Below are 20424 nucleotides of genomic sequence, written 5' to 3'. Positions count from 1 at the left end.
GACAATGGCTGTGGGCTCTATTTCCATGGGGGACAATGGCTGTGGGCTCTATTTCTGTGTGGACAATGGCTGTGGGCTCTATTTTCATGGGGACAATGGCTGTGGGCTCTGTTTCCATGGGGGACAATGGCTGTGGGCTCTATTTCTGTGTGGACAATGGCTGTGGGCTCTATTTTCATGGGGACAATGGCTGTGGGCTCTATTTCCATGGGGACAATGGCTGTGGGCTCTGTCCACCCTGAGCCTGCAGCTTTTTCCCCTTCCTGGTGACAAACAGCAGGAATCACAACTAATCCGCTCCCAGGCTCATTCTAAAATGCAGCCCAAAGACTTCAAACTCATTGCTCAGCATCACCTTTGCCACCCAACACCTGAAGGAGCTCCTTCCTCAGCCAGCAGAGAGGTTAAATCAGCACTGAGACCACCGAGGGAGGAGATGGAAAAGCAATGCTTTGGAAAACTGGGAGCAGGGAGAGGTGGTTACGGCAGAGACACCTTCTTTTCCCCTCCAGTACTATCTGCTGTATTTAGCACATCAAATTGTGCAACAGCCACGGGATATTTTGTTGGATGAGGAAGGACAAAAGGATATCAGTGGCTGTTTTGCCATGTCTGGTTGATTAAAATAAAATAAAGCACGAGTTTCACAGATTTCACAGAACATTCTGTGTTGGAAGGGACCCAGCAGCATCATCCAACTCTTAAGAGAATGGCCCAGTTGCAAAAGCCACTAGAATGTCAGATTTTTTGTGGGGTTTTTTTTTGTTGTTGTTGATTGGTTTGGTTTGGTTGCTTTTTCATTTGGGTTTATTCGGGTTTTTTTTAAGAAAAACTAGCAGGGAAAGGAAATTTTCTAAAGTATAAGTTATTGTCCACATTACTTTTATGGAGAGAAATGGGATTTTTTCTTGCTCTCAAAGCAAGTTAACAAGCAGCTAGGTTTTTCAGACTTCCATAAGTAAGACTGCAATGATGTATTCATTCAGCTCAATCTGCAATAGGAAGAATCACATTATCAGAAGTGTAAAGATAACCCAGACACATCAGTAACAGCCTTTTTCCAGAGCTACTGAAGGAGCAAATCCTAAAGCAACTGCTGTACCCAGAAATAATGCAATTAATAGTTAATAAGTTGGTGCTGTGTAGCTGCCTTCTGATGTCTATAATCCTGTTGTACCAACAGGAAACCTTCAACATGGACTTTGATGCTCAACACTGGATTACGGGTCACATGCAAACAAAAACATTTGCAGCTCTGTGGGTAGTGCAGCATCAGAGAATTAGATATTGGTGTTAGGTTTGAAAATAAATCTAAATAACTCACAGCCACGTGAAGAACGTGAGAAGAAACAAGTCCATATAAAATTTTCATGTGCGGCCAAGCTACCAGATGGACCCCAAATATAAAATCCTGGGAGCTTAAGAAACACAACCAGAGGCAGAAAGTTAAATCTGGAGGGATATCTGGAGTGGTTTTGGAGGAGCTAAGCAGAATAAGCACTGCAGGAATCTTCCCAGAACTACACCTAAATGTGGAAAAGTGGCTCTGCTCTGGAATGAGGAAACAAGCCCCAAGAGCACCAGGATTTACAGAAAGAGCCTCTGCCTTCCTATGAGAGAAAGGGATTGGCCAGTAGAAAGGAAAATTCAAAACAAAAATAAAGTCACTTGCTCTCCAAATACTGCAGTCACAGGAGAGATCAGAAATGAAGCAGCTAAATAATTTAGTCTTCTACCTGCACTGTTTGGGGATGTATTTTGAGACAGGATTTTTTTTACACACTGAGGAATAGCAGAACAACATCCCTTTGCTCTGCACAGTCATGCCAAGGATATTCTGCTGACACCTAAACTCTTCCTCCTGTCAGAGTAAGGGCACACATGGCAGGGCATGACTCCACAAAAGGCAGCTTGTCCACTCCATCCCATTGCCACAAGAATATTATAAAGGAAGTTATAGGACCTGATTAGCAGCCAAATTTTTACCAGAACTGCATCAAACCCAGCACACCCTCCCTGGTACAGAACAGTGTCAGCAGACTAGGGAAGATCAGGCAGCAAACCCCAAAACCAAGCACATGCTGAGCTGGAAAGGGGGACATTTCTCTCCCCTTTCAGGCACCAAGACAACAAGGGAGCACTCCCTGAGGCCTCAAGCATAATACACCTGATCTGGGGTGCAAGGGCATTCACATGCTTGGTGTGTGACTGAATCCATGGAATGCTGGGCTGGAATGCTGGGCCCAGACAGTGCTGGACACTGTGATAAACCACAGCAGTAGCCCTGATTTCTGTTTAGCTTCCCTCTGCTAACATGTCAGGAACATAAGAACAAGACACACACATTTGGAGTGTCCTTGGAGTTGCTCTCCATTAGTTTTCCTGCTTGAATAAGTCAACAACAGATATTTATTTCAGCAGAATCAGTGAAACTCTTCAATGTTGCATCTGCTTTGATAATCCTGTACTGGGATCAGAATTTGATCAAAGATACACCTGAGTGATTCTTGTAGTTTAATCCTCTTATTTCATCTCCCTCTCTTATGCTGTTTCAAACCTGCTCTGTGAGGGGTCCCTGCCCAGAGCTCACCCTGCTGCTGTGCTTCCCAGGGTGACACAAGGATGTTGTTTTTCAGATAGTCTGGCCTAGCAGCCAGAACCTCTGACATTAAACCCCTCCTTGCAAAGATACTTAAGCTTAATTCACTGATCCTCATCTGGAAAATAATCATGGAATGGTTTGGGTTGGAAGGGACCTTAAAGCTCAACTCATTCCACCAGGGACACCTTCCACTAGCCCAGGTTGCTCCAAGCTCCATCCAACCTGGCCTTGGACACTTCAGGGATCCAGGGGCAGCCACAGCTTCTCTGGGCAACCTGTGCTAGGGCCTCCCCACCCTCACAGACAACAATTCCTTCCCAGTATCCCACCTAACCCTGCCCTCTGGCAGTGGGAAGCCATTCCCCTTGTCCTGTCCCTCAGGCCATTGCACAAAGTCCCTCTCCAGCTCTCCTGGAGCCCCTTTAGGCCCTGGAAGGGGCTTTCAGGTCTCCCTGGATCCTTCCCTTCTCCAGGTGAACCCCCCCAGCTCTCCCAGCCTGGCTCCTTTACAAGCAGCTTTTCAATTCCAAGAACAATTCTCCCATGGGAGGCCTCAAACTGCAGAGCAGCAGCTCGTGTGTTCAGCCCTTGCCTGTTCCCCACATCTCCTCCAGTGCAGGGGGCACAGCAGTGACTCCACACTTCAGATTAAGCTGAATTAGCCAAGAGAGGAGAGAACAATTTATCTGCTGTGACAGCATCGCAAGCTCCACAATCCTCAGGCACTGCAGTTTATTTTGGCTGTTATCACAACCCAGACATTACTACTTACTGCTACATAGAAGTCTGACTTACTTGAAAGAAAAAGCTAACTGGAGACTGAAGTTTCTCCATCTCCCAGGAAGCTCCCTAATTTATGGAGATCAAGCTCCCCCACCCTGACATCAGTCTTCAGAAATAAAAGCAACCTGCTTAAGTTAAAGAGATCTTTGTAGCTGACAAAGAGTTCTACTGAAATCACAGTCTGATAAGCTGGCAGACATCACAGGCAGCACACTTGAGTCTGTCACTTTTTCTGCCTTAAAATAAAGGACTTTAATTGGTGAAGATAACATCCTATATTGGATGTTATCAATTAAGACAGACTTCTTGACAGAATCCCATTATTTGGAAAGGAGGAGTCCTGGAATAGTGAAGAGGTCACTCCCAGCAATCATTTCTGCCTGAGCAAGGATCTTGCCCAGTTAACTCTCCACCAGCAGAAACAACTACTCAGCTGAGCACAGGGAGTAACATGAAAATCCTGTGCTTAGCTGGGCTGGTGATGTACAGCTGAGATATTTTGTTGGCATTTTAGCCACCAAGGAACACGATGACTTAAAAATTGGCTATTTATCTCTAAATGGTCTTTTCAGTTCCTTTCATAGGAGTTTTAAAGGAAAGCTTCAAGGGTTTGGTTCAAAATGCATTGAGTATTAAGCTGGTTCCAGTTCGTAACTGTTCCCGGGGGAAAATGGACCAGAGAACCTCCCCACCAGTTGTGATCACTGGTCACTCTCCTGGGGGCTGGAGTCACCCCCCAAATTACAAAGTGGATCACACCAGTTTTACTTGGCATTTATTATTACAACAGCAGCTGCTAAACAGCCACTTCTCCCCAGTGTGTTCACGGAGGCAGAATACAAGAGCATAAATCAACATAACGCAGGAAGACTGACAGAATTACAGACCTGCACAAGCTTTAATAATAAGCAAAGCCCTGGTGACCTTTGCCAGTTACATTTGTAAAGTTACTTATATGTGTTGGTGATGTCAAGGTTCACTGCATAGTTAGCACCAGTGAGGTACATTCTCAATTAAATAGTGTTAACTAAAAGGACTCTTCATTTAGTTTAAAGAGGTTTAATGATTTCCTTCACTCGCAGTGAGATGACTCATAGAACAGCTTAAGAGGGTCGTGTCATGTCACACTCACAAAAACCACTTCTGCTCATTTCTTAAAAGTCTGGGAAGCACCTACTTAAAGATGTTCACACAGCAGAGCATCACTTAAAACCAAGGCAGCCTCACAGGAGCAAAGCTAGGAGCCTCAGCCCGTGTCAGCTTCCTCAGCAGGCACCCCAGCCTGGCACCTGATTTACCTGCAGTTTTCTAAAATACTCAGACTAGTTTCTAATCCTGCCCATGGCCCTTGGAGGTAAATGAGGTCAAGGAAATGCTACATTTTTCATGAGCAACTGGGAGTGAAGATCATGGCTTATGTCAGCAGGTTCTGGCGATGTATCACATTACATAAGAAGGGAAGCTCAGTGCTGGAAAGCATTTTCCTGGAGAAGTTACATAACTCTGCAATGTGTCTAAAAAAATGGTCCTTTCTTGCTTTCAGAGGGAGCAGGTGAGAGGACACACAGCCCTCAGCCCCCTGAGCAGGAGCTCCTCTTATCGGGTACATTGGACAGAGATCAGATCTCTGTAGGAAGTTGTCAGATGGGTGAAAAAATGCAATCACCACCCAGGACGTAAAACCCCCACGAGATGAGAGCCCCATAGCTATTTTGGGACACCAATATCAGCACCAGTTCCTCAGAGATAAGATCCAAGACAGGCAAATTTCTACCACTTTAAAGTTGTCACTATATTGAAGGAGAGGAGAGAGGGTAGGAAAAAAAACAACCCACCCAAATTTATAAGGAATGTTGGCCTCCTTTAAGGCTTGATGTCCTTGAAGATCCTGAACTGTCATTCAGCCCCTGGGACAGCGCTGATCAGATTCCAACACAACACACCCAACCAAGGGAAGTAGGTGTTCACACACATCCAGACTCTCTCTGACTTCATCTGTACAGGGCAAGGCTCAGCTCCCAGAGGACAATATTCCTGCCCCAGGCACAGGTGCAGGCCAAAGGGAGAACCCAGAGTGCTGAGGGACTCACTGTGGAGCACAGCCTGTGAGGGTGAGCTGTGCCCTGGCAGTGCTGAGATTTCATCTGTCCCCAAGGTAATACCAACACAGAGGACTGGACTGCTGGAACCCTTGTGCACAACCAAACCCCCTTTAATCATGTTGCTGTGAAGAGATTTCAGCACATCTTTTTAGGATTAAAAGCAACCTGTGCTGCTTAACAGAGAATCCAAATTCAAGTCCAGCTATTCCCTTTTCTAAGCAGCAAAGGGCAGGAAACTCACAGGGTGGGACAGCAACTGGGGAAAGCAGGGGCAGCAATTAATTTCTTTGTGTCCCCTCCTTCAGTTCCCAGCTATCTGCACATCACCTCTGACCAAACACTGAACAGCACTGAGGGCTGATCCAGCTACAGCAGGAGCCTGGCACTGGAGCTTGGCACTGGCCTGTCGAGTTTCACCTCACCAGAAACAAATATGAGCAAGAACTATTGGCCTTTGATTCAAGAGGCCTCGCACACCTCATGTGAGGTGGATTTCATCACCCCTTTAGAGTTTTCCTCGCAATGCAGGCCAGGAGTAGCTGTTGAATTACATCCAGTCTCAGATCACTCCCTTCAAAGTTTTCTTCCCAAGCCATTTGGGAACAAGTTCAGAGATAAGTTCTTGCACTGCAAACTTTCCTCCCTCCCACCACTGGCACTTACATCTCCAAACACTCGACTGGCACAGCCACTGACCCCCCAGCACAGCCCCCCAGGCAGGGGGAGTGTTCCACTGCAGCACCAACACTGTACCAGCACCAGTGTCACAACCCCAGCAAACTGGAACCACAGGCAGTTTGCTCCTTTTCTGCAAGACCTCCACACTGACAACCTCAAGCACTCAAGAAGTGGTGGACTCAATTAAAAGCTTAAAATAGCATCAAGCCTGAAAGCTGAATATAGATTTTTACCTTATTCAAATCCAGCTGGTTCATTTGCATCAGATCACAGCCTTACCCCCTGCACAGCAATGCCTGGCTCCTCAGGACTCCATCAGGGACATCAGCTCCAGGGAAGGCTGTGTTAAATGAACAGGGAAATCCTCCAGGAAGGAGCAGGAAGGGTCAGACATAACCCTTCTACTTTCCTGTAACTGCAGCCTGCCAACCTCTATGGCACTGTACACCTCCTCAAGTCATGTGCATGAAGCAAGATATGAGATGATACAGGTCATTTTTGCCTTTGAAAAGGCCAAGGCAAACATGAAATGTTTGGGGTTAGCAGTAAGTTTTACAACCAGTTACACTGATGGTTTAAGAATCCCCATTCCCAGTCCTGCCTGGGTCAAAGAAAGCCAAGCAGGAAGAACAGACTGAAGCCGATGTTCTTTAAAGTGCACGTACCTTTTCCAACTTGAAAACAAGATCAAATGCTTCTGCCATGGGTCTATATAATACAAGAAAAAAGTCAAAAAACACCTATTCTCCACAACACAGAGCCATTAATCACAGCATAGCAAGTAAAACCCCAAAGGGATGTTCCTACAGCTGTGAATTCTTGCTTTACTGTCACCATGAGGACCCTCCACATAAACAGCCTGATCTGCTCACAAACAAAGGACACCACCGCACAACCTTCAGAAACCCAGCCTCAAATGCAGCACACCCCACACACACACCTTTGGGGTCCACGGTGCCACTGGGTCCTGGCACTGGAGTCAAGAATTTAAAGTGATGATATATCAAGTTGCTTTGCATTTGAATAACAATGCCCAGATTTCTGGAGGAAACCATTAAAGGAACAAAAGGCTATCAAGCAGAATGTGGTCTGAAGCAGTTCCTACTCTGAATTCAGTGGTGAAAGGAAGATGAAGTGAATGTAGCAAAGTAAGCAGCAAGAATGAGGAAGAATGATGGCTCTGCTCTGCAATCCCTGCACTGCAGCCGCCGTGACCGGAATGGCAAGAGGGGCCTCCAAATTCAGCACAGTCACAACTCCCCACTGCACTGCAGGGTGGGAGGACAATGCCTGGCTGGACACAGGACACAGGGCAGGGGCACATCACCTGGAGCAGCCCCTGCACTGGAGACACGGAGCTTTCCCTGCAGTCCCATGCACAGAGCACACGGGCACCCGCCCAGCTCAGCTGCCAGCTGGGCACCAGGAGGGCACCCGAGGGCACCCAGGGAATGCCCCTGCTCTTCGTCCCCAGAGCACACGTGGACAGCACTGCAACAGCTTCCAGTGCTCAGAAAATTCCTACCAGCCCTTCAGCTTCACTGCCGTGTGTCTGTCCTACCAAGAAACCATGTTTAAAGAACGCTGCTACCTGTTGCAATACATCAGAACTGGTCTGATTCTCTTTTGGTTTGACAATTAAAACAAACAAACAAAAAAAAATCTTCATTCTAGCAAAATATAACTTTCTAAATTCAGAAATCTTACCAAGAGATCAGCATTGCAGACTGATGGGATGTGCTTGGACCTGAACTGGAAGACAGTCATTTGTCTGGAGTGCCTCACATACATCCTTGACATTTTGCTGTGTTTCCAGGACCATTATTAGCACACAGAAGACAAACAAACAGAAGATTTGATATTCCCCAAGCATGAGCAGAGAGCCATCACAGCCCTAGAAAGGCAGTGACAAACAAAATGTTCCTGCACTGAACTCTGAAATAGCGGAACTTGGACTAGTCAAGTGAGCAGAGGTCATGCCCACCTCATCATAAATTATCCAATTTCTTAGCTGTAACCAGCCCCAACCAGAGACTGAGGTCTTACTGACCCAAAGGTGTGGATGCACTGCCAAAATCTGCCATGCCGCAGTATTCCCCTTAGCAGGGGGCAAGGACTCCCTGACAGCTTCTCCCTGTGACAGAGGAGACAGGCTGATGCTCTCCATTTACACCTCCACAAAGCAGTCCCCACCCTGGGGCCTTGTCTCAATAATTCAGAGATAATCAACCCCTGCCCTCCTCATTTAAATGACATCAGAACTTCAAAGAGATTCTTCTTTGGTTACAAAAGCTCCTCGTGGCCTCAGCCTCCTCCTTGTCCCAGGTAACCAGGTCTCCTGTTCCCTTCTGGAGGGGGCCCACATTTTCCCTGCTCTTCCTTTTATCCCTGACATTCCTACAGAAGCTTTTCTTGCTGCCCTTGACATCCCTGGCCAGATTTAATTCTACCAAGGCTTTAGTTTTCCTGACCATCCCTGGCTGCTGGGACAGTCTCTCTGTACCCTCCCAGGCCTCCTGCCCCTGCTCCCACCCTCTGTAGTTTCCTTTTTGCATCCAGGGTTGTCCAGGAGCTCCTTGTTCATCCATCAGGCCTCCTGGGATTTTGCCTGACTTGTTCTTTGTTGGGATTTGTGCTGAGCTCAGAGGAGCTGATCCCTGAATAAGCTGAGGGGCCCAGTGTTCTCAGGCCCCTCTTCCCTCCAATGCCTTATCCCATGGGACTCCACCAAGCAGATCCCTGAGGCCATCTCTGAGTAATCCCAACCTGGGGACACCCAGGTTGTCACTGTAGCAGCTGCCAAGCTCCAAAACAACTCAGGCTGTTCCACAGGGATCCTCAGAGTGTTCACTTGGGGCTGATGCAATTTGCTTCCTGTGAGTTTTAAAGATTATTTCAACAGTAAATTGACTGAGGCAATAATCTTAAGGACTGGGAAGTCTTTTATAGGAATCCAAGGTGGATTCTTCATCCTACCTCTCCAGAGTTTAGAGAGCACACAAGAGCCATCAGAGCCTTTGAGGAAAGGCAGCATGTTGGTCCCCTCAGGTCACCAGCTGATTAAGCAAAAGCAGTACAGTGTTCAACTCTCTTCACTTTGAATCAACCCAGCAACCACAAAACTGTGTCATCTGTAATTAACTTCATGGAACAGCTTTCACACATCCTGGGCCCTACAATGATTCCCACAAGGGAAAAGTACAGAAGAACACTAAAATCCTCCCAGGAGTTGGAATTTGATCAGAGGTCTGAACACAGCAAACAGAAAGATCTATTCTACAGAACTTAAAGAGACTGAAAATTAGAGCAAGTGAACAGAGGGTGACACGAAGAGCCATTTTAGCATCATTCCCAATAAACAAAAAGCATGTGAAAACCAGCTCAGCCATTTGCCAGTAATTCAAACTTGTACAAGTCCACAGCATGGTGCACACTGCTTTGACACTGGCAGCCAGGAGGTTGGGATTGGAGGAAGGGATTGTTCACTATGGAAGCTTTAATTTAGGAGAACTGGCTGATGATCATTAGAAGTGTCCACAGCCAGGTTGGACAGGGCTGGAGCAACCTGGGATAATGGAAGGTGTCCCTGCCCATGGTAGGGGGTGGAATGGGATGAGCTTTGATGTCCCTTCCCACCCAAACCATCCTGTGATTCTGTGAACTGCTCCACAACCTCACCCACACAGCAAAGACAGGACAGCAAATTCCAAACAGAGGCTGCCAACACCAAAATATGGTATTTCAGAAACTCCAAGTAAGATCCTGAAGTTATTCTTTCAAGTCTGAGTGCAAATGCACAGTAGTACAAAGCTCAAGAAGTGGGTCATTGTTCCACCTTGATCAACAGTCGTGGCAGCACACACAGACCTTCTGCTACTGAAGTTTACACCTCAATGTTAGATATAAAAATAGAGCCCAGCTGCAGAAGCTAAGCTGCAGGACTAATTCTCCACTGTCACACTAGAGACAAGTGTTGGTCAAGTTTTCTGAAAGCTGTTAAGAAAAAAAACATTAAATGGTCAAGTTGTCTTTTCCTTAAAAACACATTTGTGAAGCCATGTCCACATCCTGCAGGGAGGGGGCTCATCAGCCTCAAGTTTTTCCTAAGTGTTCCAGGCCAAGCCCCTGCAGAGCTCAGGGCCTGTCCCTTCTAGATGGTTATCAAGCACCACTGGACAGTCCAGCTGGGCACCTCTGAGGGCACAGCTCAGTGTGCAGTTCCTGCAGCCCGGGAGCAGGGAGGTGCTCACTGTTCACAGTCCTGGCTTGGTAACTCAGCTCCAGCCTGTCCACCCTGGAGCTCTGGGTTCCATGCCCAGAAAGAGCCATCAAAAGCTCCTAAGTCACCTGCAGTCATTTTCAACCAGAAGAAATACAGTAAAGGTGGAGAAACCCTGACAAACATCAGCTCCCAGCTGCATCCCAAATTCTAAAGGAGGACAGGATTACTGTTTCCTCACCTTCCTTCTGCTGCTTTATTTCCCTCATTATTCAAAGTGCCATTTGCACTTAGTAAATGTGAATTACTGTGGTGCAGTCAGAGATGTATTACATGTATGTCTTTGTCTCTACTTGTGTTTGTCGGGGAAGTCTGACTAGAAATCTTATTAACATGCAAATAATGTATATTATATTTCAATCAGTTGCTATAGAGAGCTCCTCAGTAGCAGCATTTTTCTTATCTAGCACAGCAGTAAGACTCAGTCTACACAGATGCCTTGCAGCAGAGTCATTTCTTTCCTGTGAATATTTTAAAATGGTTCTGCTTGAAAAGAAAGTTTAACTCTGCACTTTAAGACAAAACTTAACTCATGAGACCTTGACCTGCATTCATAGTAGCCTTTCTAATGTCTGGAGAGATGCAGAAGTAGTGCAGATGTTGCCATTCCAAAGCAGGTTCTTCATTACATATGTATTTTTATATATTTCCATAAATAAACACATTGGTACCAAACTGGCGAGCGATTTAGAGCAGAGCCAGCAGAGGGAGCACAGACCCTGAGCCCAAAGTGCTGCTTTGGGATGGGGAGGGACGAGATTCCCTCCAGGATCGGGGTCTGAGAAACAAAAAGACACACTCCCATCCCCGGCTGGAGAAGGATTGAGGTTTTCAGATCATGCTGGGAAAGCTGCTCCTTTCTCCAGCGTTCACCCCGTGGAAATATTTTGGCCACTCTGCAGCAACCTCTGCTCTGGAGCCAGGTTGGGAGAGCTGGGGGGGTTCACATGGAGAAGAGAAGGCTCCAGGGAGAGCTGAGAGCCCCTTCCAGGGCCTAAAGGGGCTCCAGGAGAGCTGGAGAGGGACTGGGGACAAGGGATGGAGGGACAGGACAAAGGGAATGGCTTCCCACTGCCAGAGGGCAGGGATAGATGGGATATTGGGAAAGAATTGTTGGCTGTGAGGTGGTGAGGCCCCAGCACAGGTTGCCCAGAGAAGCTGTGGCTGCCCCTGGATCCCTGAAGTGTCCAAGGCCAGGTTGGATGGGGCTTGGAGCAACCTGGGCTGGTGGAAGGTGTCCCTGCCCATGGCAGGGGTGGCACTGGACGGGCTTTAATGTCCCTTCCTACCCAAACCATTCTGTGATTCATTTTCTGACAATTATTTTGACATTATTAGTTTTTCCTGTCACCAACCATACAAACAACATCATTAAACTCAAACAAGTTGGTTTATAGTCCCAAAGGATTAAAAAAAACACCAAACTTGCTTGTCTAAAGTGTGATATCAAACACAACCATTTTTCAGCCAAATCTCTGAGCAGCCTATTAAGAGATGATCATTAAGTTGCCCACCTTTAAAAGAGCAATCATTACCAGTGCTCAGCTCTGCCCAGGGCACAGCACAGGTCACACATGGGGCTGCAGAAACACTTCTTACTCCTGCTGCTGTCCTTAATCACCAGAGCAGGGCAGTGACCATTGACAGGAACAATCCAGTCCAGGTTTCTAGTTACAAACCAACATTTCTCCCACTGTAGCACAGTAAGAACTCCAAGGAAACACTGTGAAGGCTCTGCAGAGCAGTCCCTTAGGAATGGGGTGGGAAAAAAAAGCAGCCCCCCTCAGGGACAGCTCCCCAAACCCAGCAGAATGGGTTCATATCCATCTCCAAACCGCCCTGCTCTGATGCACCACAGCCTGGGGATTGTCTCCATTTCCAATTCAACAATTCTGCTGAGAAAAACACTGCAATTAGGCAAAGATCTGGGCAGAGGGAATTATGACAACCTCACTGACGGGCTCGCTGAGCTCAGATGAAAGGCAGGAGCTCTGGCAGGTACAGCCTGAAAGTATCTGCAGGCTGCAAAACACACAAAAAAAGTGGAATTAACATAATAGAGAGGGTGTGAGTCGGAATGATGGGATCAAATTAGAATAATGCAAGTGTGGGCTGCACATCAGGAATTACTTCTGACCTGCAAAATCCACTTACCTAAGCAGCTTCCCACACACCTCCCTGGGGAATGGCACGAGGTGACCTCCCTGCACCTGCACGCAGGAGGCAGGAGCCTCACACGGAGAAAAGCTCCAGGTAACAACCACTGAACTCTCCTGGGGGTAGGCTGCCTGCTTTAGGGGCAAATGTCCCCAGATTAGGGACTGTGACCCTGACTGAGCCATAAACTCCAGGGAAATTCAGTGTACTGAGATGCTCTGAGGGTCTGCACAGCTCTGCCACTCAGAGAAACACCAATTAAACCGTGCAAATTCAGTGTACTGAGATGCTCTGAGGGTCTGCACAGCTCTGTCACACAGGGAATCACCAAGTTAAACACTGTCACAGCTGGAGGTGCAGAGGGAGCAACCAAGGCTGCTCCTCACCAGCCTCACCCCCTTAAGGAAGTCCTGGAGGGCCCCACTCCATGTGGAATCTCAGCACCTAAAGGCCATGGTCTGGCATGAGACACTGAATTCAGCAGTTCAGTTCAGCATCACTGACCAGCACAAGAGGAACAGCCACCTAGTTCTGCTGGGTGGAAAAAAATGAAACTAAGCTCTTTGAGATGCTACTTGCATGAGGGATTTAAGAATTTACTATTTCCATGTTAATAATTTACTCCTCCATCAGTGTGCTGTAAGAAAACACCTTGAAATGCCTTGTTCTTCCTTTCCTCAGAGCTTCTGTGATTTGCCCTCAAATCAGCTCTTCCTACAGATACTTCTTTGGGTGTGATGCATTTTGCTTTAGATTTTCAAAAGAGCTGTACCTCATTTTTCTCCAGAAGACACTTCCCCTAAGGACTGATGGAGATTTGTCTTCCCAGGCAAACAACCAGGACAAGAAGGCTGCAAGTCAGATCCGGAAATGTGCCCGTCTGTACTTCCCATCCTCCCAAAGGTTTGTCACTTCAGGTGGCCAGGGACAAAGCCCACCATCCCTCCCTCTCCAGGCAGCTCCGCTCTTCAGGAGCCCTGGTGAAGCACAGCTCTGCTCCTGCTGCCCCAACCCCACATTTGTAGGCAGTTGTTCAGTGCCATCCCTCTAATTCAATTTAAAAACGTAAAAATGGACATTATTGACATGTGGGAGTTACCACATTGACAATTACACTGATTTTTAGGGTTGACCCAAAGGCCTGTGCCCGATGACAACTGTGCAGTCATCCAAACTGAGCAGCTTCTGGGGAGTTAAGGGCAGAGCTGCTCCAGTCTGGGGGCCTTGGTTCACACTCTACTCACTGCTGTGTTTTCTGGTAGCAACCAGCAGACTAAGAGTGCCAGTAAAGAGCAGTCCTTGGATGAGCCACGGACAAGCAATCATGAGCTACGTGTGTGTGTGCACAGAGCATCACAGCCAGGCTTGTGTGGAGTGAGGGTTCCTGGGAGAGAGGGAAGGGGACCTTTCAGGCACACACTTCACTCAGGGTAATTGCAGCAGCTCTCATTTGCTCTCTGAGCACCCAGGATCCACCAATGTTGCCAAACCTTTTCCAAAAGCAGATCTTTGGAAGTGCTTTTCAATTTCCTCGACAGTGATTTCATAGGGAGGTCCATCAGAGCATTAACAAGCACGAAAATGTACTTTGTTCTTAGAGCTCAGAACACAACTCCTAAGTCAGGAAGCTCAAAAGCTGTGTTCTGTGTCAGCAGAATAAAAGGCTTCACCAGAGAAGGATTCCAGATCCACTGAGCCCTGGTAATTCTTTAGGACTGCTCTGCTTTAAATGGGACACATTCACCTCAAGTTTTGAAAGCACCTTTAAACCCACTATGTTACAGGATGGGTTACTTTCTGCTGCACTGGGTTTCCTCTCCCAAAACAGCAGGTGTTTTTGCTGTTATCTTTATGGGTCATGTTTTCTCTCCCTTCTCGGACTTCCCAGGAACTTTCTTGATACCAGCACACTATTCTGCCTCACTGTGCTTCCCCCTCACACACAGCCTGTTTCATTGATTGTACAGTACACATCACTTTGCAAACGAATTTGTCTTTGCATGTTATCATTGAGCCTAACATTTAACAGATATTAAGTGCAAGAATTTGCCAATATTTCAGAGACCCAACATAATTTAGCTGAGTTTAGTTAGCAAGTTCACATCTTATTACACATCTTCACGCTATTGATTTCCTGCAGCCTGCCAGAACAACAAATGCCTGGTCTAAGAGATGCTCACCCATCTGCTGCTGCACAAATCACACTAATGACACCCAAATGAGTGCTCCAAAAGCCAAAGCACTTCCTTCAGTGTCACACCCTCATTCTCAGCACTCAGCAGTCACACCATTCCAGTTATGGATTGAAAATAAACTGAACAGGGTATTTTAAGTTATTTGGAGATGCAAGTTTCTGGCCAGTGCCAGAACTACCCCATCCCATCCTGCTACAGGGCTAACAGAACACACAGCACCCTGTGGTAGTAACCTGTTCAGTCTGGGAGTGCTTTCCACATAAATATATTCTTCAGGAGCAGAATAAACTGAACAAGCAGAAATGCATCTTCTAGTAATAACTGCCCTTCCACTGCAGAATTCCAGCCACAAATCCCACTTTCCTACGCAGCTGAGGGAGAAACAGGGCCCAACAGCAACACTTCATTTCCATCCCTGCTGCCAAGAAGGCAGAGAAAGCAAAAGCTTGCCCAAACACGAGCCTACTTTAAGAGCTGCTGGATCCCCCCACTTCACTCGAGCAAACAAAAATAAGCTGCTGCTCGAGAGCAGCACAGGCAGCGAAATAGGATTTACGTCATTTGAACAGTCTGTCTCAGCAAAGGACATCTCTGGAGGGAAAAAGGAGGCAGCCTGGTCTCTATACTAATGCAATCTTTGGCTTCCTGCTGAGGCTGTGGCAGGGGCAGCAGCAGTGCCAGCAGCGACATGCAAAGTCACAAGCTCGGTCTATGTAGGGCACAACACAGCCTTCACATGTGACTGTCACCAGAGCAACAACTGCCACTTACTCCACTGCTCCGGGGACACCTCGGCTCAGAGCATCTCCTGAGCACAGGCAGGGTTTCTCACAGCTCCAAATTGTGGCTGTTTCCCCCCAGAGAACAAAACCAGTCCTGGATTCATTTAAAAATAAATCAGTCAGGCCAGGTGCAGAATTTAGACCGAGTTGCAAACAACAGCTCTCTCAGATGGTTCTGTCTCAGCAGACAACTCTTCTCTCCCTCCTGCTCACACTCTTACCAGGCTCCTTCTCCATGGAAAAGCAGCACAGTTTTTAACTTGATTAGGATAACTAGGGGAGAACTATCCAAGTCAAGGTACAAACCAATCTCTAAAAGCACTGATTTCTCGCTGTCTTTGACTCGGAGAAGCCCAGTTTCCTCTAAAAAGGATTCCAGACACTTTATTTTGAAGTACTGAGCACTAAGGAAGAGCAATGGTCACTGATGGTGCTTAGACATGAAAGTGCTCCTGGAAGCAGGAGGACTGGGAGGTCTATGCACAAAGTGGACACACCACTTGTCTCATAACACCAGGGATCCTCAGCATCACTGGCATCTGATACTGAACTTCAGCAAATAAGGGATCCTTATTCCCCACCAAACATACACAAGGTGCATGTGACATTTAATTCTGGAGAAACTGAAAATGAGCTTCTGAATGGGAAGCTACAGACACCCAGAACCTGCAGGCTGGGCTGCCAGAAAGCCAAGGTAACTGGTGGGACTGGGAGGAGACTTTAAAACAAAAAGCTTATTCTCTCCAAGTTGGAGACTTCCTCCACCTTTTGTATCCAGCCAGAGAGTAAACTGAGGCTGTGGGTGGCTGCTTGTCCCTGCTCCTGGACAGCCTGGGGCCTCACCAACCACTGTCACAGCCCCTGTCCCACACAGGGATCCAACACCCCAGCAAGGCAGGGCCACCTGGAGACAAGACCCACTTCACTCCCCACATGGGGAGAGGGATGACACGGGACCATTTGGGGGGAGGAGGGGGAACAACAGTGCTCCTCAGATGGAGGTGGCCCTGAAAATGTGGCTCCCCCAGCCCTGCACGTGGGCCAGGGGCCCGGCCAGACACAGGGAGCTGTCTCCCAGCTTCCCCACTAAGCCCCCAGGCTACGCCTCAGAGCAGTACAACTCTGCCATAAATATCCCAGATTAATTCTGATCCCAGCATCAAATCCACTTAAGAGACTTAAAAGCCTCCGAGTCCCCAGAGCTGCCTGCCCAAGGAGGGCTCTGCAAATGGGTCTTGGGCTGCAGAAGAGAAATATTATCAAACAAGGCAAGCCATTTGTACAATTTTTAGTAATGTCATTTGCAAGAGACAAATGGGACAAGATAGCTGAGTTGATGTCTTGTACTGGAAGCACAGGCACAAAAATCCTCGGGTACTGGACCTGGATACACAGGGTAGGATTCGTGTAACTATTCCATGCTTTCTGGAAATAGCCTTCTCCTTGAGGGATTGATTGACTGATAAATGACAGCATGCTCTCCAGTCTATTAAAGGAGCTATTTGCTTAGTTTTCATAGAGACATCTCTATAAAAAAGCCTAAAGTGATTACCCCAACATCACAAAAAAAGCCTTAAGTGTTAACTCTGACAGCAAAAAAGGAGCTGGGGAGACAGAGCCGCTTCCCTTCCCACTGTGCTCCGGCCAGTGCAAGGCTTGGGAAACAGAAGCAGGCAAGAGGGACACTGTGTGCCCAGCGACCCTTCCAGGGCTCCTGAAACCTCCACAGCGGAGAAAACGCTGCTCCGGAGCAGAACCAGCACGGCAGACTCGCGTACAGCCGGAGCGGCACTGCCAGAGCCAGCGGGAGCTCCCGGGATCGGGGCAGCTCCCCGGGATCGCGCAGGGCATCCCGCCGGCACGGGCTGGGGCTCCAGGAGGGAGATGCGGCCGAAGCCACCGGGGGCTGCCCCAGCCCCAGCCCCAGCCCCGGCGGGTCCCCGCAGGGTCGGCCGGACCCACCCGGTGCCTCCCTCCGCGCCCGGCGGGACGGGAATCCCGGGCATCCCGGGCATCCCGGTCCCGCGGAACGGGCATCCCGCAGCCCTGGCCCGGGCGAGGGGCTCGCTCGCCCCGCCTGTCTGAAGCGGGAGGTCCCGTATCCCGCATCCCGGGGTCTGGCGGTCCCGAATCCCGCATCCCGGGGTCTGGCGGTCCCGAATCCCGCATCCCGGGGCTGGCGGCGGGCGGGAGCCGCCGTGTCTGTATTTATAAATCTAAGGAATTCGAGCTCGGCGGATCACAAACAGCCCATTGTGCCGTATCAAGCAGCGAAGTGGGCTCGTAATCCGATGCATGCTTTTCCCACTCCGCTCCTGGAAAGCCAAGCCTTAAATACTTTTCCAGAAGTAGAAACGCGCCGGGAAAGCGCCGAGCTCAGTTCCTGCTATTCCCGAATCCCCGCTACTTGAGAACCGCGCAACTAAGCGGCTTTCCCGACGCTGGAAAGACGCAGACGATTAATTACAGATTAGAGAGGCTGGAATAGATGCGGCGGCCGGGAGCGCAGGCGGCCCCGCGCGGGGCGAGCAGGCGCTGGCCGGGGCCAGCCCGGTGGCGAGCGGCCAATGTTTACTGACCCCGGGCCGGGTCACTTTCGATACCGGCGGCAGCCACGGGCCGCTCCTGGGCACTGCCCGGGGGGCGAGCGGCTCCCACGGGGCACCCCCGTCCCCGCGGCGCATTCGCTGCCGGTCCGAGCGCCGCGGGGAGAAGGGCAGGGCTCGCCCCGCTCCTCCCAGCGCCCCGGTCCCGCTGCCCTGCCCGGGGCATCCCCCGAGCGCAGGGACAGCCGCGGGCACGGGGCAGCCCCGGCGGTGCCGCCGCGGCTCCAGCCCCTCCGGGACCCCGGGACAGAGCACGAGTGACACACGAGTGACACACCGGACAGGCTGGGGCTGAGGGGGGACATCCCACCGCCGCGCCCGGGGCTCGCTCCGGGGCATCGCCGCAGGGAATCCCGCCGCTCGCAGCGCCGGTGCGCGGGGCGGCTTTGGGGACCCGAAGGCAGGAGGGGAAAGGGAAGGGAAACCCCGCTACCGAAACACCCTCCGCGGAAAAGGGGCAAAGAAAGGCTGTGAGCGCTTACTTCTCGTGCCTGGCGTTCTCCTGGATGGCGCTCAGCACCCCCGGGGGCGCGGGGGGGACGCCCTGCTGGAGCCGGCATGTGGCCAGGTGCCGGTGATGCTCGTCCTGCAGGCAGGCATTTTCGTGGTACAACTTGGCCACTTGCTGCTCCAGCTCGTCTATCCTCCGCTTCTGCTTCTCCAGCAGCTCCTGCTGCGTCTCGATAATCTTGTTCAGCTCCTTCAGGTACTCGGCCGCCTTGCTGGGGTTCTCGGCGGGGCTCTCCATGGCCGCCCCGCAGCTCGGCGGCGCGGGGAGGGGGCAGGTGCGGGCCGGCCCCGTCCGCCGGCAACTTGAGCGAGAGGGAAGGAATAAATAACCCCTCGGAACCCGGCCCCCCGCGGCCCCGCGCGTCCCCTCCTAGAGCCGCGGCCGGCCGGGCGGGCGGCGGCCCCGCGCCGCCATTGCTGCCGCTCGGCCCCCGCTCGGCGAGGGCAGGGCCGCGGCCCGGGGGAGCCGCCCGGAGCCGCCCGGGCCCCGCCGCGCCGCCGCTCGCCCGCCGCGCCCGCGCCCGGCCCCGCGCCCGTCCCGCCCTGCCCGCGCCGCAGCCCCGCTCTGCCGTCGCCTGGCAGCGCCCGCGCCCCCGCCGCGCTCCGGGCCGGGCATGGGCGCGGGCTGTCCCTGCCGCGGGGCCGCCGCGCCCGCCTCCCCGCCGGGCTCCGCCGCCGGGATGCGCTTAAGTAGCGCCGGCTGCTCCTCCGGGGGGCTGGCGGGAGCTCCGGGAGCGCCCCATCCCTGCATCCCATCCCCGCGCCCCATCTCTGCATCCCATTCCTGCATCCCATCCCCGCGCCCCATCTCTGCATCCCATTTCTGCATCCCATCCCCGCGCCCCATCTCTGCATCCCATTCCTGCATCCCATCCCCGCGCCCCATCTCTGCATCCCATTCCTACACCCCATCCCCGCGCTCCATTCCTGTATCCCATCCCTGCCTCCCATCCTTGCGCCCAGTCCTGTATCCCATCCCCGCGCCCCATCTGTGCATCCCATGCCCGCGCCCCATCCCTGCATCCGATTCCTGCATCCCATCCCCGCATCCCATGCCCGCGCCCCATCCCCGCGCGGCTCCGGGCGGTTCCCCCGCGGCCGGGGAGCCCCGGGAGGGGCGCGGGAGCGCTGCGGGGCCCCGGGGCGGTGCGGGCGGTGGAGCGGGGCGGCCCCGGCCCCGCGCCCCGGGAACAGCGATGTGCGCGGGGGCGGGCGGGGAGCGGGACCCGCGGGACCCGCCGGGATAGCGGAGCTCTGACCCGGCACAGCTGGGAACGGGCTCGCATTGCCGAGGTGGCAGCGGGGGTTGGCCCCCCGAGCTGGGTCCCCAGCAGAGCCCCCCGCTCCTCCCGTCAGCATCCCTGACATTAAAACCTACGCTGGTGAAACGCCGCTTCCCGCTAAGGCTGCATCGAGCCAAGAAAAGTTGCTGAGGTCTGGGTCCTGTATCATCCCAAGTGTGTGTTGGGAATGCTTGTGAGAACCGGGAGTAGGAAAGGGAAACAGAGGGAGATACTGCAGGAAGAAGATAGGAAGGTGAAGACGTGCTTTTCTCCTCCCTTCCTCTTCATGTCTCCTTAATTTTTTTTCTCATTTTTCTGCCTCTTCTCTCCACCTTCCAACTTCTCAAGTTTTCGATTAATAACATTTTCTTAGAGCAATTGTTTTGCTGTCACTGCTTCCCAAACCCTTCCTGGTGGAGTCAGCCCTTTCTCACCTTTGCCAGGATG

At 50.9% G+C, this 20424-nt stretch overlaps 1 protein-coding gene across 9 annotated transcripts in view; it reads right to left on the bottom strand.

Annotated features, from left to right (window-relative positions):
• IQSEC1 (IQ motif and Sec7 domain 1) overlaps positions 1-20157 on the bottom strand; it is a 337734-nt gene extending 317577 nt beyond the window's left edge. For all 9 annotated transcript variants that reach the window (XM_017834883.1, XM_017834892.1, XM_017834884.1 and 6 more), the window contains exons 1-2: positions 20073-20157; positions 18667-18996 (exon numbers count right to left, since the gene is read on the bottom strand). In XM_017834883.1, coding sequence (XP_017690372.1) covers positions 18667-18996; positions 20073-20146 — 404 coding nt within the window. In that variant the 5' untranslated portion in view covers positions 20147-20157. The remainder of the gene's footprint in view (positions 1-18666; positions 18997-20072) is intronic.
• Between the last annotated feature and the right edge of the window lie 267 nt (positions 20158-20424).

The sequence above is a fragment of the Lepidothrix coronata genome, unplaced genomic scaffold (genome assembly GCF_001604755.1).
Source record: "Lepidothrix coronata isolate B3197 unplaced genomic scaffold, Lepidothrix_coronata-1.0 Scaffold244, whole genome shotgun sequence".
NCBI classification, from domain to species: domain Eukaryota; kingdom Metazoa; phylum Chordata; class Aves; order Passeriformes; family Pipridae; genus Lepidothrix; species Lepidothrix coronata.
This window is presented reverse-complemented; position numbering and strand designations above follow the sequence as displayed.